Below are 25,606 nucleotides of genomic sequence, written 5' to 3'. Positions count from 1 at the left end.
TCCCCTCAGTATATACATGTTTGTCATATCCCTTATATATAGTACACCTGTATGTCATCTCCTGTATATAGTATATACCTGTATGTCATCTCCCCTATATATAGTATATACCTGTATGTCATCTCCCCTGTAAATAGTATATACCTGCTGTATGTCATCTCCTCCTGTATATTAGATATACCTATGTGTCATCTCCTCCTGTATATAGTATATACCTGTATGTCATCTCTTCTGTATATAGTATATACCTGTATGTCATCTCCTCCTATATACAGTATATACCTGTATGTCATCTCCTGTATATAGTATATACCTGTATGTCATCTCCCCTGTATATAGTATATACCTGCTGTATGTCATCTCCTCCTCTATATACCTATGTGTCATCTGCTCTTTTATATAGTATATACCTGCATGTCATCTCCTCCTGTATATAGTATATATGTGTGTCATCTCCTCTTGTATATAGTATATACCTGTGTCATCTCCCCTGTATATAGTATATATGCGTGTGTCATCTCCCCTGTATATAGTATGTACCTGTGTGTCATCTCCTCCTGTATATAGTATATATCTGTATGTCATCTCCTCCTGTATATAGTATATACCTGTGTGTCATCTCCCCTGTATATAGTATATTTGTGTGTGTCATCTCCTCCTGTATATAGTATATATCTGTATGTCATTTCCTCCTGTATATAGTATATACCTGTGTGTCATCTCCTCCTGTATATAGTATATATCTGTGTGTCATCTTCTCCTGTATTAGACCTCGTTCACACGTTATTTGGTCAATAATTTTTCCTCAGTATTTGTAAGCTAAATTGGCAGCCTGATAAATCCCCAGCCTACAGGAAGCCCTCCCCCTGGCAGTATATATTAGGTCACACATACACATAATAGACAGGTCATGTGACTGACAGCTGCCGGATTCCTATATGGTACATTTGTTGCTCTTGTAGTTTGTCTGCTTATTAATCAGATTTTTATTTTTGAAGGATAATACCAGACTTGTGTGTGTTTTAGGGCGAGTTTCATGTGTCAAGTTGTGTGTGTTGAGTTGCGTGTGGCGACATGCAAGTAGCAACTTTTGTGAGATGAGTTTTGTGTGGCGACATGCGTGTAGCAACTTTTTGTGTGTCGAGTTGCATGTGACAGGTTAGTGTAGCAAGTTGTGTGCAGCAAGCTTTGAGCATGGCGAGTTTTGCGCGTGGCGAGTTTTATGTGTGGTGCGTTTTGAGTATGTGCAAGTTTTGTGTAAGGCAACTTTTGCATGTGTTGCAACTCTTGTGCATGTGGCAATTTTTCCGCGTGTGCAAGTTTGCGTGTGGCGAGTTTTCCATGAGGTGAGTTTTGCATGTGTGGCGAGTTTGGTGTGAGCAGGGCCGGCTCCAGGTTTTCATGGGCCCTTGGGCGACAGAACCTCAGTGGGCCCCCTTGTGGAGCAAATCATGTGGCGACAGTAAAACAGCAGGGACCACAGAGACCCAAATATTTTATTTAGAAAAAAACTATGTAAACTTTATAAAAACACTAGTGCAAAATAGAGAAAGTGCAATATATCAGGGAAACTTTTGATAAATTAGCTTCTCTGTAAGTTGTAAACTTCTAAACAAATTTAAACAATTTATGCCTTTTGCTAGATCTTTAACAGTAGTTACTTTTCTTAGGTGCTCCTTTAAACCTTTCTTCTTGATTTCTCTGAAGCAAAACGGTGTATAACGTCATTAAAATCTACACACTCAGCTTCTTTTGCCTCAATGGAAAGAACGGCCAAAGCATTTAACCTGTCCTGAGACATCTGGGACCTGAGGTAGTTCTTAATCAGCTTCAGTTTGCTGAAGCTCCTTTCAGCTGATGCCACTGAGACAGGAACAGTTAACAGCAATTGCAATGCTAAAACAAGATTAGGAAATGTCAAGTACAGTGAGTGAGACACTATATACTGCAAAGTCTCTTGTGGGCTTAGATGATCATCTGGCAACATCCTAGCCAGTGTTTTACATTCTTCCAGCATATCCTCCCCATCAACTGCTGGATCAGAAAAGTTTAAACAGTGTTGCTCCAGCACCGATCCATCAGAGGCTGATTTCTTGAGGTCCGTTAGAAATCCAAATTTGGTAGTGAATTGTTTCAAAAAATTAAATCTTGTATCTATTTCCTCAAGGACGGTGTTAAGCAGAGGCTTGAAGTAAGTTTCTTCAAATTCAGTCCTTGTGTCTAAAAATGACGATCCACTACTTGCTTGCTGGCATGCTGGCTCTTGACAATCTTTATCACTGCATTGTCGAGTTTTTTTTCTCATTCTGTGAGTTGGGTACACAATCGGGATATCGAGCTTTTCACAAATACCAGCAGCTTTACTTTCTGCTGTTTTGAATCCTGATGACAAATATTCTTTAAAAGAAGCAGTCACAGATTCGACAAGTGGAAGGACATCAGCGAGATTAATGGTCTTTGTCTGGACAGCCAGGCTAATTTGATTAACCTGCAGAAGGACATCATACCAAACACATAATGAGACAACAAAAGGGTATGAGCATATGCAGTCTAATAAAAACTTTGCCTCGCTGTATGTGTCACTTGAATATGTAGTAGTAGTACCATGTACAAATACTTCTAGGGCTTCGACAAGCTGGGGAAACTGTAATAAAACAGCTTTCAATGATTGAAGACGAGCACACCACCGTGTCTGAGACAAAGCCTTAAGTGTCAACTGTGACAAATGCTCTTTGGCCACTTCCCACCTTTTTGTCGCTCCAGAGAAAAATGTATAAAGGCGATTTAGGACGTCATAAAAACGTTTGGCTTGGCTCGAACTTTCAGCAGCGTGTACAATGACAAGGTTCCAATTATGTGGCGAGCAGGGTACAAAAAAAGCATAGGGATTTTTTTCTAAAATTATGGCCTGCACTCCTTTGTATTGCCCCCTCATATTGGCACCATTGTCGTAGCATTGACCTCGAATGTCAGATACACATAATCCATGTTCGCTCAGTCTTTCCAAAACAACTCCTGCAAGACTTCTTCCAGTTGTTTCTGTGACATGAACGAATTGCAGAAAACTTTCCTTTACCTCCACTGTTTTTGTTATTTTATCAATCTCCACATATCGCAGCACAAGTGACAACTGCTCTTTTTTGGAGATGTCTGGTGTACAGTCCACTATTATACTGAAAAATTTAGCTTGTTTTACCTTTTGAATTATTATTTCAATCACTGCTTCTGCGATCAGTTGCAAGAACTTGTTTTGCATATCCTTACTTAGGTAGTGGACATTGGTTCCTTCTTTAGCACGCTGCAAGTGTTCCTTCAGAACCAGATCAAAATCGGAGATTAACTCCAGTAACTGCAGAAAAATTCCATTTTGTTCTGTAAACACTGTATCTGACGATCCTCTAAATGGCAGATTATTTTTTGCCATCCATCGAATAACTTTTAACAATCTCAACAATACTTCACGCCACCGCTGTTCTTCTAAACGGAGTTGTTGGCGCAAATCTTTATCAATAGTTCTCTCTGAACTGATGCTTGCCTCTAGCTCTTTCCACTTGACATAATTAGACATGTGGCTGCTAGATACTTCATGGAGGTGCAAAGATCCCTTACCACCGACATGCTTCCAGTCTTTAAATCCACCTGGGCTGGAGAATATTGATCTACTTTGATTGTCAAATAACCGACAACAAAAACAATATATGGAGTCACCAAGCATTGAGTATATTAGCCAATCACGTGGAACCTTTTCTCCAGTACCTATCACCCTGTAATAATGAACAGAAGAAAATCGTCTCTTACTACCATCCGGAAAATCTGTGAGTGGAAAATCGTGAAGATTTACTTGTTTAGGTCCCCTTTTGATAGTTTGGCATCTCTGAAGGTTGGTGATTACATCAGGCCATTTTGCTGGATCATCACTGAGTTCTGGCACAGGTCCAGGATGACAGGGCAGGACTGGCTGGTCTGGAGAATCCAAAGGCATGTCACCTATTTCCTCAATGTTGGAACACGCTTCTAATGAGCCACTAACATTTGGCTGCACATCAGACATGGTAGAAATCACAGATTCTTCATTCTCTTTAGATGCACTCTTCCTGAAGAAACGATCAATAGAAGGTAGCTTCTTGATTTTGTCCTCCAATAACTGTTTATCTTTTCTTTTCTGACTTCCAGACTTGTACTTCTTTGTAGGAGGTCCATGTTGACTTGCCAGTTCTTGGCCTTGATCCGTGCTATCCATTTTAGCCTAAAAAAAATAAAAAGGGATCGCCGCCATCATCTCCGCATCACCGTCATTATTTTTCCTATCACCGCCATCATGTCTCGATCATCTCTGCATCACCGCCATTATTCTCTGCATCAGCACCATCATGTCCCCATCATCATCATCTCTACATCACTTTCATTATTCTCTGCATCACCGCCATTATAAGACCACACCGGGTACCACTCCTTTCAGCTAAGAACAGGAAACTGAGGCTACAATTTGCACAAGCTCATCGAAATTGGACAGTAGAAGATTGGAAAAACGTTGCCTGGTCTGATGAGTCTCAATTTCTGCTGCGATATTCGGATGGTAGGGTCAGAATTTGGCGTAAACAACATGAAAGCATGGATCCATCATGGTGTCATGGTGTGGGGAATATTTTCTTGGCACTCTTTGGGCCCCTTAGTACCAATTGAGCATCGTTGCAACGCCACAGCCTACCTGAGTATTGTTGATGACCATGTCCATCCCTTTATGACCACAATGTACCCAACATCTGATGGCTACTTTCAGCAGGATAATGCGCCATGTGCATGTCATAAAGCTAGAATCATCTCAGATTGGTTTCTTGAACATGACAATGAGTTCACTGTACTCAAATGGCCTCCTCAGTCACCAGATCTCAATCCAATAGAGCATCTTTGGGATGTGGTGGAACGGGAGATTCGCATCAGGGATGTGCAGCCGACAAATCTGCGGCAACTGTGTGATGCCATCATGTCAATATGGACCAAAATCTCTGAGGAATGCTTCCAGCACCTTGTTGAATCTCTGCCACGAAGAATTGAGGCAGTTCTGAAGGCAAAAGGGGGTCCAACCGTTACTAGCATGGTCATATATATATATATATACCATGCAGTGTACTTACAAAAATGCTGTCAGGCGGTGAGCGGCAGTGGCTTCAGCGGACAGGATGCTCGCATCCCCGGCGTTGAGTGTGCGCTGATGTTCCACAGCGGCTTCAGCGGCTCAGTTTGCGCTGCCATGCGCCGTGGCTCCAGCGGACCGGACGGCTCCCTGTGTCTGCGCTCCTATGTCACATAGGACCAGTGGCGGACACAGAGGCCAAAGGGCCCATGTTCAAAGAATGGTCCTGGGCCCCCCCTTCCCCCATATATAGTGTATAACGCAGCACTTCCACATGTAGTTCAGTCAAGGAAAGTAATGTTTATTCATTATATTGGCTGTGTGCGCACACACTCATTCTCACTCACGCTGCCACGCACACACACGCACGCACGCACACGCACTCACACACACACACACTCACGCACACACTCACTCACACACTCACACATATATACAAATACATATGATATATACACAGTAACACATATGTATATACATAGTGGACGTTAATTGAGTACTTACTGGCTGCTGTCTGCTGGTTCTGGCGGGCAGGTGTGGTGACAGTGGTGTGCAGCGTATATACAGCGGCGGTGAACCTGCCGATACGAGGGGAGATGGGGAGATCGAGATGGGCAAGTGGACGGCCGACGGCCGTGGTCTGGAGCCGGTGGCTCTGTGACTGTGACACAGACAGAGCCACCTGTGTCCTGCGAGCCGGCGGGTTCTGCGTCCGGAATTCCGCCGGGGTGCAGCAGTGGCTCGCTTCCGGGTCCAGCAAGCAACAGCTGAAGGACGTTCCGCGTGGAGGGGCCGGGCAACATATGGCTGGGCGGGGCTTTCAGCGGGGTCTCCGTCTCCTCCGTCCCCTCTGTCTCTGGATCGGCGAGTCGGCGGCCAGTCCCAAGTAAGAAAAAAAAAATAAAAAAAAATTGCCGTCGGATCCTGGGGGCCGGGGGGCCCCCAGAAGTCAGGGGGCCCCGGCATCTGCCCGACCCTGCCGTCCGCTGACGCCGGCCCTGGGTGTGAGCCTAGTTTTGCATGTGGTGAGTTTTGCATGTGGCGAATTTTGCGCGTGGTGAGTTTTGAGTGGCGACTTTTGTGTTTCGACTTTTATGTGGCGAGGTTGGTGTGTGTGTGTGGTGAAATGTGTGCTGAGGGTCGTATATGTGTTCAAGCACGTGGTAGTGTGTGGTGCATTTTGTGTGTGTGTTCATATCCCCGTGTGTGGTGAGTATCCCATGTCGGGGTCCCACCTTAGCAACTGTACGGTATATACTCTTTGGCGCCATTGCTCTCACTCTTTAAGTCCCCCTTGTTCACATCTGGCAGCTGTCAATTTGCCTCCAACACTTTTCCTTTTACTTTTTCCCCCCATTATGTAGATAGGGGCAAAATTGTTTGGTGAATTGGAAAGCCAGGGGTTAAAATTTCGCCTCACAACATAGCCTATGATGCTCTCGGGGTCCAGACGTGTGACTGTGCAAAATTTTGTGGCTGTAGCTGCGACGGTTCAGATGCCAATCCCGGACATACACACATACATACACACGCACATTCAGATTTATATATTGGATTGATGTATACAACATTGATCACCAAGCTTACCTGATCTTTCGTCATTCTGGACATCACATCTCCGGCATAGTTCTGGAATTGTCTTCAGGGATGTTATGGAATACTGGGGAAGATAAAACAACATGGATTACACTCAACAATGCAAGTTGGTGCAAAGACAAGTTCCCAGGGCTAAGTTACTGCTTTAAATTGTAAATGCAATTTCCAGCTTATTGTGTGGGTGGATGGGATTTGTAACCATCCAAACTCTCATTAAGAATTAACATTGTGTGAGCCAGCCTAGTTAGGATACGATGTAACAAAAGGGAGACTCAGGAAGCAAGAGCCAACTTCTTTAAACATTACTCGGAGCCTGGTTATTTTTGCTCCCAAAGTTTACATTAAGTTACATGACACTGTATATACAAAATAGTATAATTTCAGAGAAATTAAGTTAGTCCAATAAAACAGCATCATCTAAACCATATGCAGGATGAATGAGAAGACTAGTAGTATTTCGGCACAAAACAAATATAGGCTATATCAATGGCTTCCTGCTCAGAACTAGAACAATATTTCTTATGCACAATCCTGTAATTTCTTTTGTGCCTTGTATGACTTTATACCTACAAGATCTGTGAATGACTAAATGAGCAATAAGTGAGTAATAAGTGAGTAATAAGTGAGAATTACTACAACAGACTTACTGTATGTTATGCTACAAAGTAATAACTTCTTAGTGTTTCACATTTCTCAGTTTCAACTTTTTCTTTAGGGAGGAGGCAGCCGCTAAACATTCTTCCTAGTACAAATTTTATATCCAGAATTCATATATTAAGAAAATTATCTTAAGGATACAATTACGCACCTTACTTTTGGATTATCATACTGTGAATTTTAGGCCTTGCACACGTTAAGTTAGTCTTACATTTCACATAAAGGCTGTGAAAGGCTCCTGTTGTAAATATGAAACATATCCATATGGCTCTATTGACTAGTGTGAAAAGTGTCTTACAAGTTTTAGGTCAAGTATTTTAGCATAGGAGTCTATGAACAATTCGAAATTTCACAGTAAACTAATAAATGTAGTTTCTCCAAAAACAATAATTAAATCTCTCACTGACACTGACTAATCCAATTAGAGTAGTCAGTGAAAGTCTATGAACAATGTACACCACTATATGCTTATACAGTGACATACACACTAGCATACTGTTAGAAGTAAAACTGGGGCAATATTCTCAACTGAGAGCTCCTTCACATGCCAGTGATGCATCTTGTGCACACAAAAGGTCTGAGTTTCATCGGGATAACCGGTTTTTATCATCAGCAATTGATCTGTTTCAATACTTTTTTTGATTAAAAAAAAAACCTGGTGGAGGGATCTGAACCTTCTTCTATCAAACAGTTGTTGAAAAACGGAAGCATAGAGATGGCATCCGAGCACATTGGCAAGTTGGAGCGGACACTTGGTGCAATATTGGACAAGTCTCTTTGCTTTTGTGTGGACCATTTGGTCATAGGAAATAAACAAATACTTGACTACCCCATAGACTATCATAGTGTCAGGACTCTGACCATTTTGATTACCTTTTGTGCATTACTGCCCTTTTCCAAGATGGCGTCTTTGGTCTCATGTGCACTGTGTCTTCCTGCTATATAACTCCACCCCAGCCTTTAGTCTGTGCTAGAGTATTCTGCCTTGCATCCAGCTCCACCCTGGCGACTCCCTGGCTTTGTACCTGCACCTGCACCGGCTCCTGTGAACCTGTGTAGAGATCCTGCTACTCAGCTCTGAGTTTCTGCTGCATACATCGGCTTCCAGTAATCCTCCATCTGGTTGCTTATGTTTGTTTCCATCTGCATTTGCTGGACATGTAAGCTGTTGCTGCTCTGCTTAAACCTGAGACTTTTACCCAGGCCTCCCTGGTTGTGCTAAGATATTATTTGAACTGCCTTATAAGCATATCTATCTGTGTTTGGACTACCAAGGACTTATTCGTGTCAAGTATCCTCAAGAATAATTGTGCTTCATAGACTTTCTGCGTGATTGCATTTTCCTCTGAAGTTTCCTAGACTGTTAAGCTGCGTTTATATTTGCACCAAGTGTTGTGGACTTCAGTTTCTCTCTGCACCTGTTTCAATCACCGTGTGATAATATAGACTTTACCATTTATAAAACTGTATCCTGTAGTTGTCTTGTTCCATGCAAAGAGTCTCCTGAGTTATCCCTTATAATCATTACAGGATACTCTAGCCTCAAAAGAGGAGACTACCGGAACAATGATTGCAGAAAGCAGACTAGAGCAGGTGTTCTCCATAATTAGATCACTGCAGAAAGATGTGGAAGGTCTGCAAAAGAAGTTTGGAAGCTTTGAACACAATCAACAAGTGTTTGGACAAACTTTGCAGGACTTAAGCACCCGCATGGCAGCCCAGGAAAACAACTTGCTGGCATAGAGTCCCAGTATGGATGGACTTTTCAGGACATAAGCAAGCAAATGGCTGCACAAGCGACTTTTCCCTTTGGGCAACCGCAATCAGCTAGCCCACCTAAGTTGCCCCCATTCAGATTTAATGGTGATGGTGACAAATTTCGTGGCTTTGTGAATCAATGTATGCTATATTTTGATGTGCATGCTGACCGTTTTCCTAATGATAGATCCAAAGTATTGTGTGTAACAATGCTGCTGACTGCACGAGCGCTCGCCTGGGCGAATCCGATGATTGAGTCTCGTGACCCGCGGTTAAATGGTTTGGACGATTTTTTTGCCGCTATGGTATTAATGTTTGATGACCCTAATCACCGTGCAACCGCTGAATCCGCTTTATTGTCTTTACGCCAGGCTAAACGTTCTGTTATTGAGTATGCTACTGAATTCAGGAGATTAGCGGTAGATACTAATTGGGACAGTTATGCACAATTACCTATTTTTAAAAGGGGTCTGTCTAGCATTGTAAAGGATGAATTAGCTCGCTCTGAATCACCACAAGAGCTAGAAACATTTATACAGCATTGTGTGCGCATTGACATTCGCCTTACTGAGCGTAGGCAGGAGAAGTTTGCTGCATATAACCGTATTTCTAACTTTTCCCTTCCTTCCAAAGAGCGTGCAGGTAAAACATCTCGAGAGGTAGAGGAGGTGCCCATGCAAATTGATTCTGTTCAGAGACGCGAGAGTAATGAGCGCCGGGAGCATCGCCTTCGAGAAAGTCTATGTTTCTACTGCGGCCAGTCTGACCACTTTCTAATCAACTGTCCCAAGTGTCCCAAGCGGCCTAACAAGGTGCTAGCAGCAGTAGGGGAGTATGACAACTATGATGATGAATCTGACATCTCTGAATGTAGCCTGCCTTTAAACGCTGTAGTCCAGTCACTTTCTATGACTTCACCAGCCAAGGAGCTAAATGAAAAGAACTCTCACTGTTCTCTCCCAATTAAGATCCTGTGTACAGGACAGTGGATTTCCAGTGCAGCTATGATTGACTCTGGTGCAGGTGGCAATTTTATGGATATCGCATTTGCCAAGGAACATGGTATTAATAATTCAGCAAAGAGCCTCTCCAATTACCACGGAAACAGTGGATGGGTCACCTTTAATCTCCGGGCCTGTGGATCAGGAGACCGCACCCCTTGAGATTTTGTTGGAGCCTAATCATCAAGAGCAACTCTCTTTCTTGTTAATTTCTTCTCCTCATTTTCCTGTGATTTTAGGCATCCCTTGGCTGCATTCTCAGAATCCCACTATCAACTGGGAGACCAAGGAGATTATCTTTCCAACAAGGAGCAACTCAGCATTAACTAAAGCTGTCCCCGAGTCCACAGCTACGGAACCACCGGTACAGGTATTTACTTTACCTTCATCATATAAAGAGTTCTCTGACATCTGTGACAAGAAGAATGCAGATCAGCTTCCTCCACACAGGCTTTATGACTGTCCCATTGAGTTGCTTCCTGGGGCAGCTATTCCTTTTGGTAACGTATATCCTTTGGCGGCACCTGAGCTTCAAACCTTAAAGGAGTATATTGATGAAAATCTGGCCAAAGGCTTCATACGTCCTTCTTCCTCACCAGCAGGGGCACCTATATTTTTTGTAAAGAAGAAGGATGGGTCCCTGAGACCCTGTGTGGACTATCGAGAGCTCAATAAGGTAACCGTACGGAATCGTTACCCTTTGCCTCTGAATCCCGAATTACTGGAAAGAGTCCGCCATGCTAAGGTGTTCTCTAAACTGGATCTTCGTGGGGCTTATAATTTGGTGCGTATTCGTCCAGGGGATGAGTGGAAGACAGCATTCCGATGCCGGTTTGAACACTTTGAATATCTCGTGATGCCCTTCGGGCTTTGTAATGCCCCTGCAACGTTTCAACACCTTGCTAATGACATTTTCAGAGATTTGTTGGACCAGTTTGTGGTGATCTATTTGGACGATATTCTAATCTTTTCTGACTCTCTACAGGAACATGAAGAACATGTAAAAGCTGTTTTAAGACATCTGAAAGAGAACCATCTGTATATCAAGCCAGAGAAATGCGAGTTCCATCATTTTGAGATACAGTTCTTAGGTTATATCATCTCTCCCCAGGGGCTGAACATGGAATCTGGTAAGATTCAGGCTATCCTTGACTGGCCGGTACCCAAGAACATTAAGGAGGTGCAACGTTTTATTGGTTTTGCAAATTTCTACAGGCGTTGTATTCGAAATTTTTCTGATGTTGTCCGTCCCATTACTTCCTTGACAAAGAAGGAAAAGCCCTTTAAGTGGTCATCACAGGCTCAAGAAGCTTTTGATCGGCTTAAGATCTGTTTCACCTCAGCACTGCTGTTGATACACCCAGATCCAACACTTTCTTTCATTGTGGAGGTGGACGCTTCTGATAATGCCTTGGGGGCTATTCTCTCCCAAAGAACTGGAGAGAAGGGTCTGCTACATCCTTGTGCTTTCTTTTCCCGTAGACTAACCTCAGCAGAGAAGAATTACGATGGGAGACAAGGAATTGCTGGCTATTATTGCGGCTTTCAAGGAATGGAGGCATCATCTGCTAGGAGCTGCACAACAGATCGTAGTGCTTACTGACCATCGCAATTTAGAGTTTCTCAGATCCGCTAGATGTCTTTCTCCTCGTCAGGCTCGTAGGAATTTATTTTTAAATCAATTTAATTTTGTTATCTCGTACCGTCCAGGTTCTCGTAATGGGAAGGCTGATGCTTTATCCCGAATCCATGCTGCGGATTCCGTACCTGGAGCCCCGTCCAAGACCATTCTATCTGATGCCAATTTCATCGGAGTTATCCACAATCAGGACTTGTGGAAGGAGTGCAGGGAGGCTTTTGACGGTGATGTATTTCTGGCCAACCCACCTGTTGATATTAATCTTGTCTTTAAGGGTGGCATGTGGTTCAAAGATCAACATATCTACGTCCCTGAGGCCGTCCTTCTGCAGATCCTCAAGTTGGTACATGACTCCAAGTTGGCTGGTCACAGGGGGGTACAGAAGACACAAGAGTTCCTAAGCCGATTTTTCTGGTGGCCAACTTGCCTGAAGGATACTAAGGACTATGTTCTCTCTTGCGAGGTATGTGCTTATTACAAGACTCCTCGTGTAGCACCTACGGGTCTCCTGCAACCATTACCTGTTCCGTCCCGACCTTGGGGGTCTATATGAATGGACTTTATTGTGGAGCTGCCTATATCGGGGGGCATGAATACGATCATGGTAGTAGTTGATCGCCTGACTAAAGCCGCTCATTTTGTTCCATGCACCAGCCTCCCCTCAGCTAAGGATACAGTGAACTTGGTTATTCAGAATGTCTTCCGGCTGCATGGGGTCCCGGATGAGATCATCTCTGACCGTGGAGTACAGTTCACTTCAAGATTCTGAAAGGGGTTTTGCTCTGCACTCAATATTAATGTCTGTCTCTCTTCCGCTTACCATCCCCAGACAAATGGTCAGACTGAGCGTACCAACCAGACATTGGAACAATATCTAAGATGCTATGTTAGCCATCTCCAAGATGATTGGTTGGAATTACTGCCGTTAGCCGAATTTTCATACAACAATTCTCAGAGCGCCTCCACTAAGTTCACTCCTTTCTTTGCCAATCTGGGTTATCATCCATGTATCTTACCTAGGTCTCCGATTAATTCTCCAGTTCCAGCAGTCGAGGAAAGGCTGACTGAGATGAGGCTGGAAAATCTGGAGGTTCTGAACGAAACCCTGGCCACGGCTCAAGAACGTTATAAGAGATCGGCTGATAGATTCCGTAAACCTGCACCCATGTTCAAGGTAGGAGATTCCATGTGGTTATCAACTAAGAATCTGAAGTTAAACGTTCCTTCACAAAAACTTGGACAGAAATTCATTGGCCCTTTCAAGATCAACGGTATTGTGAGATCTGTGGCCTGCCGTCTGAAGCTGCCTAGGACTATGAAGGTACACCCAGTTTTTCATGTATCTTTAATAAAGCCTGTATCTACTAATACCTTCCAGGGATGTGTTGTGCCACCTCCGCAGCCTGTGGTGATTGATGGGCAAGAACAATTTGTGGTGGAGGAAATTATTGATTCCAGGATTCACAGGAATCGGCTCCAATATCTTATAAGATGGCAGGGATATCCCCCTGAGGAAGACTCTTGGGGAACCTGTGGAAAACATCAATGCCCAACAGAAGATCTCTCGTTTTCATCAAAGATTCCCTGAGAAACCAGGTCCAGGATCGTCCTGAGGCCGCTTCTAAGGAGGGAGTAATGTCAGGACTCTGAACATTTTGATTACCTTTTGTGCATTACTGCCCTTTTCCTAGATGGCGTCTTTGGTCTCATGTGCACTGTGTCTTCCTGCTATATAACTCCACCCAAGCCTTTAGTCTGTGCTAGAGTATTCTGTCTTGCATCCAGCTCCACCCTGGCGACTCCCTGGCTATATACCTGCTCTTGTGAACCTGTGTAGAGATCCTGCTACTCAGCTCTGAGTTTCTGCTGCATACATCGGTTTCCAGTAATCCTCCATCTGGCTGCTTGTGCTTGTTTCCATCTGCATTTGCTGGACATGTAAGCTGTTGCTGCTCTGCTTAAACCTGAGACTTTTACCCAGGCCTCCCTGGGTGTGCTAAGATATTATTTGAACTGCCTTATAAGCATATCTCTCTGTGTTTGGACTACCAAGGACTTACTCTTGTCAAGTATCCTCAAGAATAATTGTGCTTCATAGACTTTCTGCGTGATTGCATTTTCCTCTGAAGTTTCCTAGACTGTTAAGCTGCGTTTATATTTACACCAAGTGTTGTGGACTTGAGTTTCTCTCTGCACTTGTTTCAATCACCGTGTGGTAATATAGACTTTACCACTTATAAAACTGTGTCCTTTAGTTGTCTTGTTCCATGCAAAGAGTCTCCTGAGTTATCCCTTATAATCATTACACATAGGTACGAGAGCCATCTGTGAAAAACAGGCATAGCATTCGTACAAATAACCTGATGTGTAAAGGAGGCCTTGCTACCGTATGCATGAGTGACAGATGGCCTTATAGAGGAGAAATCATTGCCATTTATAATAATGGAGTCTTTGTGTTTGTCCTAGGATGCCCCAAGCCCCAGGTGCGACTACAAACTTTGCATTCCCTATACTTACACCCCCTGTGGTCATGTGAACCTCTATCCATGTCAGGTCATTCTTCCTAATTTCATATGACATCACTGACCTGTTAGCCCCAGGTGCGACTACAAACTTTGCATTCCCTATACTTGTCAGGTCATTCTTCCTAATTTCATATGACATCACTGACCTGTTATAATTATAGTACAGAGTAAATTAATTTGGGTCAAGATGGCGCATGTAGAACCAGCCACAAAGATTGGCATATCTGAGAATACACTCTATTTCCTGAGACCCCCAGGTGGTGGAAGCCCCAATTTGGCTCTGAGTGCACTCTTTGTCATCCAACACACATTAAAAAAAACATGAATTAATTTTATATTTCTATACACCTTTAAACGGCAAAGAGCACCATAATGAAACCAATGCATAGGGATAAGTATGACCATCTGAGGGATATTTCCCTGATCAAGCGAGGAGGGTACGCCTCTGTATACGTTAGAGGACCTACATGGCTCTGAGGCAATAATTAAAAGCACACAAAGTAGCCACTAAGTTTACTTTAGGAATCTGAAAGTGGTAGTCACTCCCGAAATATTAACAGACTCAGCGTCTCTACATTTCCACTCACAACCTTGTTATATAAACATTAAGTAATATTCGGCTGGTCAATTATGGACACAAATTAAAATTCTTTACCAACCACACTCTGAAAGGCCAAGAGTGAAAATGTAGTCTCCACTTCTAGATGTCATAACGAATATGCCAATCAAAAACAAATGTGGAAAAAAATCAAACAGTGCAGCAACTGAAACAATGTGTAGATTTTACAAATAAAATATTTATAGCACATTGTGAAATAAAAGAGAGTAAAGCTGTGGCGAGCAACCACAAGCTCAACCACATTAAAGATGTTGCTATTAATATGAGCGTCTTGGTGCCAGCTTGGATTAGTGTCTCTTTGTTCTGTTTTCCCCATAGCAAAAATTCTTTGAAAGATTATTTGGTTGCATTTTTTTGTAGTTTCCATTTCGGACTTTGCTCAAATCTGTTGGTTTAAGGTTATGATTTCTAAAAATAACTGTTGGATAAATGTTGAAATTTTTTCTATCTACAACACTTTACTAAAGGCCAATATGAAAAGTCATAACGTATGACTCCTGGACTACAGAACATCTTCATGCTAATGGAAAGCCTTTAACATATGACAGCATTCTGGATCCATGTAGTATGGCCTATACATTGACTTTGTATGGCTGGAGATACACTAGCATTTGTAAAATCGATCTGATTTTGTTTCCGAAAAGTCGGATGAGTGCCATGCAGTGCAATGCATTTTTCATGTGAGTACAATCCGATTTTTTAACAATTTAATCCAATTGCAATGCGATTTTAACATGAGCAATTCTCTATGTCACTTACACATTTTCAAAGGAAATATACTTAAAAAAAAAATAAATAAAATTATATATATATATATATATATATATATATATATATATATATATATATATATTTTTTAGATAGATATATACAGAAACATAGATATGAATATGTGAGTGATACTTATTTTCCACCATAACTTGCAAAATAAATCTTGCCAAATCAGACAAGGTGATTTTCTGGATTTGTTTTCTCATTTTGACTCTCATAGTTGTGGTCTACCTATGATGTCCATTCCAGGCCTCTCTCACCTTTTTAAGTGGGAGAACTTGCACAATTGGTGGCCGACTAAATACTTTTCCCCACTGTATATAATTTTTTTATGTTTTGGCACTTCTACACAATGAAAACTATTTTAAAAATGGTTTTGCATCACTTTATTTTCAGAGCTATAACCTTTTGATGGAGCTTTCTGGCGGCTTCTTTTTTTCGGGACAGGATGATATTTTCAGAGATACCATTTTCATTTACATTTGACTTTTTAATACGTTTTATTCAGCAGTATAGTGAAAAATCATCATTTTTTTCCTACTTATTTATGGTTTTCACTGAAGAGCTTAACTAGTGGGACAGTTTTATAGGTCAAGTTGTTTCGGCCATGGCATTGCCAAAATATGTGTACTTTGTTTATTTTTGTTTTTACATACATTTATGTATTTATTGGATTCATATTTCTTGTTTTTGCATTCTTTATTTTTTTAATATTTTTACAATTTTGTAAAACTTTTTTTTACCTTGTCTCAGTATGGGACATTAACTTTCCCTGCCCTGATTGCTCATCTAATACTCTGCAGTTTAGATCAGTGTATGGCACACAGGGAGGAGGTGTGCTTACAGGCCACTGTGTCTGGGTGACCGCACTGTCACCTTTTGGCCCAAAGTCACCATGGAGACCATCAGCACAATGTGATCACAATTGTGTTGTGTCGATTGGAGCAGAGAGGGAGCTCCCTCTCTCTGCCATGCCAACTGATGTCACAGTCACTATTGACAGCGGCTTTAGAGGGGTTAAATGCCCAGATTCGGCGCTAGCACTGATAATGGGCGTTGCACCATGGTGTCAGATCTCCAATAGCACAGACACCGTCTTTTGATCACGGCAGTGCTCTGAGCAAGCCCGCAAAATCGTCACACCGTACATGTACAGTGGTTCGCCTGAATCACGCACTGCCATATGGTGGCGGATGTCGTGAAGGGGTTAAAAGAAAATGACAAATAGCCACTCTGCTATAAAGGTGCGACTGGTGGAGGGCTGCAGTGATAGTTGACTTTGTGGAACTTTCTCCCATCTCCCTACTGAATCTCTGAAGCTCAGCCACAGTGATCTTGGGGTTCTTCTTTACCTCTCACCAAGGCTCTTCTCCCACGATTGCTCAATTTGGCTGGACGGTTAGGTTTAGGAAGACTTCTGGTGGTCCCAAACTGCTTCCACTTAAGGATTATGGAGGCCACTGTGCTCTTAGGAACCTTGAGTACTGCAGAAATTCTGTTGTAACCTTGGCCAGATCTGTACCTTAAAAACAGGACTTGAAAATCCTCCAAAAATCTATAACACCAAGAAAAGGCAAAGACGCTTAACTGTTAGTGCATTTGTTTTGAGGCCTGCACAGGTAAGCGTCTCAGATCTGTGTCTTGCCGCAATTCTGTCTCTGAGGTCCTTGGCCAGTTCCTTTGACCTCATGATTCTCATTTGGTCTGACATACACTGTGAGCTACGAGGTCTTATATAGACAGGTGTGTGCCTTTCCAAATCAAGTCCTATCAGTTTAATTAAAAACACCTGGACTCCAATGAAGGAGTAGAATCATCTCAAGGAAGAGCACAGGGAAATGGACAGCATGTGACTTAAATATGAGTGTCCGAGCAAAGGATCTCAATACTTATGACCATGTGATATTTCAGTTTTTCTTTATTAAATTTGCAAAAATATCTACATTTCTGTTTTTTTCAGTCAAGATGGGGTGCAGAGTGTATATTAATGAGAAAAAAATGAACTTTTTTGAATTTACCAAATGGCTGCAATGAAACAAAGAGTGAAAAATGTAGCACACATCAAAGTGCTTCAAAATGGTCCAATGTTCTAAGGTTTTTTCCCTACACCCAGTAGAATAATAAATATGCACAAAACTAATCAATTATGTTGCTAAACCAGAGAATGCCCATGAAACACATACTCATTCTCATTCTATTTGGCCCTTACCTGTCACCAGCTTGTTGTCTTTCTGTGATCTATACAATGTTTTATTCTTCTCTAAGTAGATACAAATTTCCAAAATGGACACATTGACTTCAGCATTTTAACTTTGCCTTTCAGATGACCTGCAGATTTCATCTTCATCGTTCCAAAGTCAAGAAAAATAAATAAATAAACAAGTCGTGAAATTTTATCAAAACCTTACGGCATATTTTTCAGGTTCATCTAGGGAACTTTGGGATTTTGGCCTGGAGTTGCTCCTATTACTAGAACGTCTGCCAGCAGCAAACGATCTGATGATATCACTAACTGTGTGTCTGTGCAGTAACCATGTATCCGAGCGTTTCCCAGCACTGCAAGCTTCCTTTCACTAGGTGATACATCAAGCACTTGTACACCAATACGATGTCTTTTGGCCATGGGCCTTACTATATTTTTATATGGAACTTCTTTACATGCTATAACTCTCAAAATGCAAAACTGCTACATAATAAATAGACATATGCTAAAGTTGGACGTATAGTCAGTAGGTCTCCTGGGGAAGGACTCCAATCATTGATGCTAACACTACAGCTAGCCATAGCGTCCACCTTTACAGCACACTTTTAATGGAGTCTGTCAGCACAAAATGACTGTTCAAACCAAGCACAGGTGCTTGATTCACCGTTGAACTGGCCAAACAGTTAAACGCGCCTTCCCACTTTGTTTTCCATTTATCTCCACACTTTTCTGGCTTACACAAAGCCAAAGCTGCGAATTAAGCAAGAGGGGGCAGAGATGGATGTAAAATAAGTAGCTGGGACATGGACTGAAGTGATGGGCCACACCAAGGGTGCACTGAGCACCTGTGCTTTATTTGGACAGTATTTTTTCTACTGACAAACTGCCTTTAAATCATCAAATTATTATTATTATTATTATTTATATAGCACCATTAATTCCATGGATTCCATCCAGAAATTACCTAGATTTCTACTTTACATATGTAAATACGACAAACAAATAGGTATCAGTTATTAGGCTGCACATTAGTGACCTAGAAAAACGACTGTCATTGTCTTTCATGGCATGTGGTTACTATAACACTTCTGAAGAATACCTTTTAGTGCAATTTAATCTAGATTTTCTCAAACTTCTGATCACACAACATATTACAGCAAGTAAAAATGTATATGTTCATTGCTTGATTTATGCCAATACAACTATAGAAAAATCTCCATACCAGAAAGAACTAAAAGATCTGATAAGGAACCACCATTCATTCATTGAAGAGGTACTGAGCCTTGTTTGTCCACTGCCAGAGATCCAACATTTGGGGTAAGGACATAAGCATAACTACAACTATTTTTGTCAGGTCACCTAGACCAAACCCAACAGTCGTGCATTTAAGGTACTATGTTGGATACTCTCTGCACTGTTTTGAATGGCCTGAACAACGTGCATGTATACCTCAGTAATCGGGTTTGCACGTGCATCCAAATACTTGAGAAAAAGCTGGAGGGGTGCACCCAAAATCATCTCAGAAGTTCAGATGAACTTCTGCATTGTCTCCATGGGATCACAGTTGTGAAGTCCACGGGAACACAGTTGTGAAGTCCACGGGAGCACAGTTGTGAAGTCCACGGGAGCACAGTTGTGAAGTTCATGGGAGCACAGTTGTGAAGTCCACGGGAGCACAGTTGTGAAGTTCATGGGAGCACAGTTGTGAAGCCCACGGGAGCACAGTTGTGAAGTCCACGGGAGCACAATTGTGAAGTCCACGGGAGCACAGTTGTGAAGTCCACGGGAGCACAGTTGTGAAGTCCACAGGAGCACAGTTGTGAAGTCCACGGGAGCACAGTTGTGAAGTCCACGGGAGCACAGTTGTGAAGTCCATGGGAGCACAATTGTGAAGTCCGCGGGAACACAGTTGTGAAGTCCATGGGAGCACAGTTGTGAAGTCCATGGGAGCACAGTTGTGAAGTCCATGGGAGCACAGTTGTGAACTCCATGGGAGCACAGTTGTGAACTCCATGGGAGCACAGTTGTGAAGTCCATGGGAGCACAGTTGTGAACTCCATGGGAGCACAGTTGTGAAGTCCATGGGAGCACAGTTGTGGAGAATACAGTTGTGAAGAACACAGTCTACATATGATCTAAAAGCCTCATTCATCATATGCATTATTTGGTAAAATAATGAGCTCTATTGGAAGAGGGATTCCCTATAACACCAGAATTGCCTCTCTCATAGCATTGAAGAATATTTTTTTTTTACGGTTAATCTATTTTGTGCATGTAAAACAACAGATGGCTGAAGAATTCCCCTTGCTTTTAGACAACCTGATTGTTTATAGGTCCAAGTGCATTCTTATAATGGCAGGGATCATGTGAGAATGTTATAGGAGCAATTACTTTGTGTTACAAAGCAACTCTCCCATCCAGAATAATGTTGAGCTCTTACAGAGCAGAGGTTTGATACTTGTATGTGCCACAGCAGTCTTCTACCTGGGAACAATAGCTACAATGTATGTAGAGAGGAAGTCGTAGAAAGTGATGTGTCAATTGAAGGAAAAAGGAAACCATTCAGAGCTCAGAAAATAGCTTTCCTGCCTACATTTTTGTGGGAAACATTTAGTGTTAAGGTCAATACAGCACTAAAAAACCCTTCTCTTATAAAGACAGCCGAGGAACCTCTGTGTTCCCACCAGCACATTTTCTGTTCAGTAGTGCTCATTAGAAATACTGAGTGCGCTCATTTATTTCCTCTTGGAACAATTTTATACATTGACTATAAAACAATATATTAATGTGGTTCTGTATAACCAATAAAAATACACAATGCCCTCCGAAATGAGAAAACATCTGCAAGATCAACACAGCCAAAAGCAACATAATAACTTAAAGGGGTTGTCCGGGATTATAAAATCATGACTGCCTTTTTCCTAAAACAGCACCACCCTTGCCTACTGGTTGTGTATGGTATTGCAGCCCTGCATCACTCCCTTCAATGGAGGAGAGCTGCAAGACCAAACACAACCTGTAGAGAGGGGTGGCACGGTTTCCGGTAGAAGGAGCCATTTTTTGTTATAATTCTGCAGAACCATTTTAATTCAAAATCCCAACTATTAGAATAGATGCATTTTTTTAATTGTACTGGATAAATTAACATAGGTTTATACGCAATAGATTACATGCACACTGGGCAGATTAGATGTGAATTTTCTGGGTGGATTTTGTGATGGGAAATCTATAAGAAAATACATACCAGCAAATTAGTAGATAATTTTACAAATTCTCACCTACACAATCTGAGATTTTCCAATGAACCTGCATTGTGGATTTGTAAATCATCAGCATGTCATCTAAACTGCAGCTCTGAAAACACAAACTACGAGGCTGACCGGAATGACAAGAGTATACCTCCGGGAAAAAGCACCTCTAGGCGTCCCTGCCATTCTGGTCTACATTGCATTAATTGTTTAGGCGTTTCCTGAATATTTAACTACCTTATCATTTTCATCTGCACCTCTTTGCTCTGCATGCTATATTGGCAGAGTGTTCCTCTGGGGTCTACATATCACCATTGCAGCCAGTGCAGCTGCTCCAGGGCCCGGAGGTGGTGGGGACCATCTGACACCAGCGACTAGTCCAGCTGCATATGCATCACCGGACGCACATTCAGCAGGAATTTATTGCGGTGCAGGGGATTCATCGGCTTTCTGTGTTACAATACATGCCGCCGGCCAAAGGTCAGCAGATTACATCGGCAAGCCCGTGCTTGGGGGTGCATGGCAGTGACGTGATGTGCCACGGTGAGGACACCACAGTCAGCTGCCATCTCCTGCACTGGCTGTAGAAGATGACCCCACGCATAGTGGGAGCATAGGGGAAGGCAAGTAGTATTGTTCTTTTTGAATGCATTGGAGAACAGAACAGGGCACATTATAACAGGAAGGGGCACATTATAACAGGAAGGGGCACATTATACCAGGATGGGGCACATTATCAAAGGAAGGGGAACAGGATGAGGAATCTGGATAGTGTACATTATACCAAGATGAGGATGAGGATGGGGAACATTATACCAGGTGGGGGAACCAGTAAAGTGCATATTATACCAGGAAGAAGACGTGGAAGCAGAACATTTTACCAGGCTGGGGAACCAGTAAGGTGCATATTAAACCAGGAAGAAGACGAGTATGGAGAACATTTTTTAAGGCTGGGGAACCAGTAAGGTGCATATTATACCAGGAAGACGACGTGGAAGCAGAACATTATACCAGGCAGGGGAACCAGTAAGGTGCATATTATACCAGGAAGAAGACATGGAAGCAGAACATTATACCAGGCTGGGGAACCAGTATGTTGCATATTATACCAGGAAGAGGACGAGTATGGAGAACATTTTTTAAGGCTGGGGAACCAGTAAGGTGCATATTATACCAAGAAGAGGATGAGGATGGAGAACATTTTACCAGGCGGGGGAACCAGTAAGGTGCATATTATACCAAGAAGAGGACGTGGAAGCAGAACATTATTTAAGGCTGGGGAACCAGTAAGGTGCATATTATACCAGGAAGAGGATGAGGATGGAGAACATTTTACCAGGCTGGTGCATATTAAATCAGGAAAGGGAACCAGGATGGGGTTCATTACACTAGGAAGAGGACCAGAATGGGGGACTTTATCATAGGAAAGGGACCAGGATGGGAGACCTGATACCAAGAATGGGCTTAGTATGGGGGACAATATTACTGTAAGGGGCATCCCTTATAATGTACCAACCTCTCTAGTTATGTATGGGGTGGTACCTTATTACATGCTATCCTCTGTTATGTACAGGACAGCTCTGTCCCATTATTATATATCATCTCTTGTCAAGTAGAGCACGATCACTTACATCACGCAGGTATTCTTGTTATTTCTGCTATTCACAGCACCTTGTCGTTATTACATAGAGTCCTTTCTTGTTAGATATAAAATGACTGCTGATGGAGCAGCATCTGACTAGAAGACAAGTCCATCAGCTGCATCCATCACAAAAAAAGACTTCCCATGCTCCATCAGCCATCATTTCAGTTTATATCTAAAACAGAGGACTGTATGTAATAAAGGTTGCCATAAAAGGAGAGGGGCCCAAACATTTCTTGCGCAGGGGCCCTAAGGTGTCAGTGTTCACCCTTGGTGTTCCCTATGACTTTTTACTGCAGTTTATGGATATGCTGATAAAGTGGTCAAACTATGAAATGCTCTACCCCTATGTCATATTTGAGGTGGTCTGTCAGTAAAAAATGACTGTGGAAGTGAAGCAGAACATAGAGATCGCACCTTTAGGGTATGCGCACACAGCGTCAGTTAGACACGGGTGCAGCCGCCGAGATTTCCTAGGCAAAGCCACTACAGGAAACCACCGGCAGTCCCATTCCTGCAGAGGCTATGCAAAGGTTCTTGCGGCGGCTCTGACGCTACAGTCTTTCACGCTATACTGCTTCACTCTCACACTCTAAAGGGCGCATCGTGACCCACACCCTGTATGTATGGCTATTTGAGATATTACTGCCTTCCAGCTTGAACTATTTTGGCAATGTGCCTCTTATCACCAGGTGATTTACCATTCTCTGGATATAGTGATATTAACAAATCCTATACTAGGAATATGCGTTCGCTCACACAAGTGTATAACACGGCTGAGTGCTATGATGTTTTATCGGATAGTGCTCGGCTTAATGTTATTCTATGGGGCAGTGCAGATCTGCCATTATGTTCTCATGCCGATTCAGCACGCAACAACAATTGCAGCAGCTGTGACTGCATCCGAGAATCGGATCGCTCTCACCCATACAGGTCTATGGGGGCGTATGACACACCGGGCTGCACTCGGATGGGCATCAACAACGTTTGTGGTTTGGAGCCATGGCTGACGTTTGGTATGTGCTGCATATGTGGTCACATATCAGTGCTTGTGCTCTCTGGCACCACAGCAAGGCTCGTGTAAGGAGCCATGGCCCCCCAAATCACTTCTACTGATGGTCTGCAGGCAACCCAGTCTGACACTGCCTGTGAGTGATACAGCCAGGCTGCATGTCTGAGTCTGAGCAGGTAGCAGGACTAACAGAACCAGGATCTAGTATACAAGATTAAGTGCCCATGCTCACCAATGTGTCCCTATGTGCCACTGTGCACTGCCATTATATGGCTGAAAGGAAAGTATATGTAATGGCAGCGGAAATCTGATCCTGAGGGAAGGGAAATGGAGATTGTTCTGCAAGGGGTTAATGCTGTAATAAGAGGATATATGTGCTGCTGCATGATTATTATACCACAAAGGGAAGTAATTATTATTAGGGAAGAGCAGTATGTGCTTATACTTGCAGTGTGGGGCCATATTACTGGAAGGTACCGTATGTATATGTATATGCCCCCCGAGGACACATTTTATGATTTACTGCAATGGGTATATGTGATCATACTCTGCGGGGAGGAGGGCATATTATAATGCAAGGTGTCAGCGTTCATACGTATGTGTGTGTATATATATATGTATGTGTAACAGTATGCTTAAGAGTGTATTTCTTTGTGTACAGGGGCGCCGATGTGTTTATTAGACATCTCTATGTATATATAAAGGAGGGAACCTAGCGTGACAATACATGGCAAACAGGCATTTTTGTGTTTTTTTTTACTTTTTTTTATTTTATAAAAAAACATCAGAAGAGGAAATACACCTAATGCTATTTACTTAAGTTCTAAAAGATAGTATCCTGATCAAGCATGGACAAGGATCAATTCTGCACAGGGCACCAATCAGCCTAAGGCCAGCAATGACAGTACCAATCAGCTTAAGGCCAGCAATGAGAGTAAGTAACCGATATATGCATGCATTTATGTGAGGAGTGAAAAATATTGCAAACACAGAAAAAAAATGTAAAAACTACTAAAATAAGGAATGACATTTACAGTAGCAAAGAACAGCCAATGCTGTAACAAATAAGAACCAAGAGATCCTTATCAGAGCTCATGATCTAAAGAAGTGAAAAGTGACAAGCTTATTCCAATGTAGAACATCTGGAAATTATGAACATTTGGATTTAATACATTTATGTCTTTTTTCCATTACACAAACTATGTAACCAAATAACACACAGGATGAATATATAACCAGATCTACTTACAGATATATCATCACTGAAATCGATCTCATCCAAATCGAGGTACTCCGGAGCTTCCATTATATGTCATTGATCATTTTTAGATGAAGAGTTACTTGGTCCTGTTAGGAGAAAAATGAAACGCATGAGAGGAAGCCATGCCTAAATTGCCTGAATTGCAATAAGAGTAAGAGAGGCAGGAATATGCCCCATGCTGAGTGTTAATAGTGCCATCAAACAGAGAAAAAGGATCAATGTTTGTGTCGGAGCCAAATAGTTTTTCTTTGGGTTGTTAAAAACAAATTAGAGCACAACTTAATAGAGCAGAACACGGCAATGTTGTTAGGCTGGATGAAAGACTTGTTAGAAAGCTATTACATTGCTAAGTATTTTAACAACCTCATCAAGTTTCACTCCAAGTCCTCAAGACATTTCTGACACCCAGCGAACTGACCATCTAAGTGCGATTTATGTCCAGAATCTTTGCATTATGCTGATTTGGAACGTCTTCAAAGTAATGCTGCATAATGGATTTATTTTTGCTTCCTGGAAATAAACCCCACAGCGGTGTAACTG

General features: G+C 42.3%; 1 protein-coding gene across 8 annotated transcripts in view; it reads right to left on the bottom strand.

Annotated features, from left to right (window-relative positions):
* SNCAIP (synuclein alpha interacting protein) overlaps positions 1 to 25,606 on the bottom strand; it is a 344,510-nt gene that overhangs the window by 134,773 nt on the left and 184,131 nt on the right. For all 8 annotated transcript variants that reach the window (XM_077290966.1, XM_077290935.1, XM_077290985.1 and 5 more), the window contains 2 exons: positions 25,055 to 25,152; positions 6,722 to 6,794 (listed from right to left, as the gene is read on the bottom strand). In XM_077290966.1, coding sequence (XP_077147081.1) covers positions 6,722 to 6,794; positions 25,055 to 25,111 — 130 coding nt within the window. In that variant the 5' untranslated portion in view covers positions 25,112 to 25,152. The remainder of the gene's footprint in view (positions 1 to 6,721; positions 6,795 to 25,054; positions 25,153 to 25,606) is intronic.

Source organism: Ranitomeya variabilis, chromosome 1, assembly GCF_051348905.1.
Source record: "Ranitomeya variabilis isolate aRanVar5 chromosome 1, aRanVar5.hap1, whole genome shotgun sequence".
NCBI lineage: Eukaryota > Metazoa > Chordata > Amphibia > Anura > Dendrobatidae > Ranitomeya > Ranitomeya variabilis.
The sequence above is the reverse complement of the archived record's forward strand: the minus strand, read 5'-3'. Positions and strand labels throughout refer to the sequence as shown.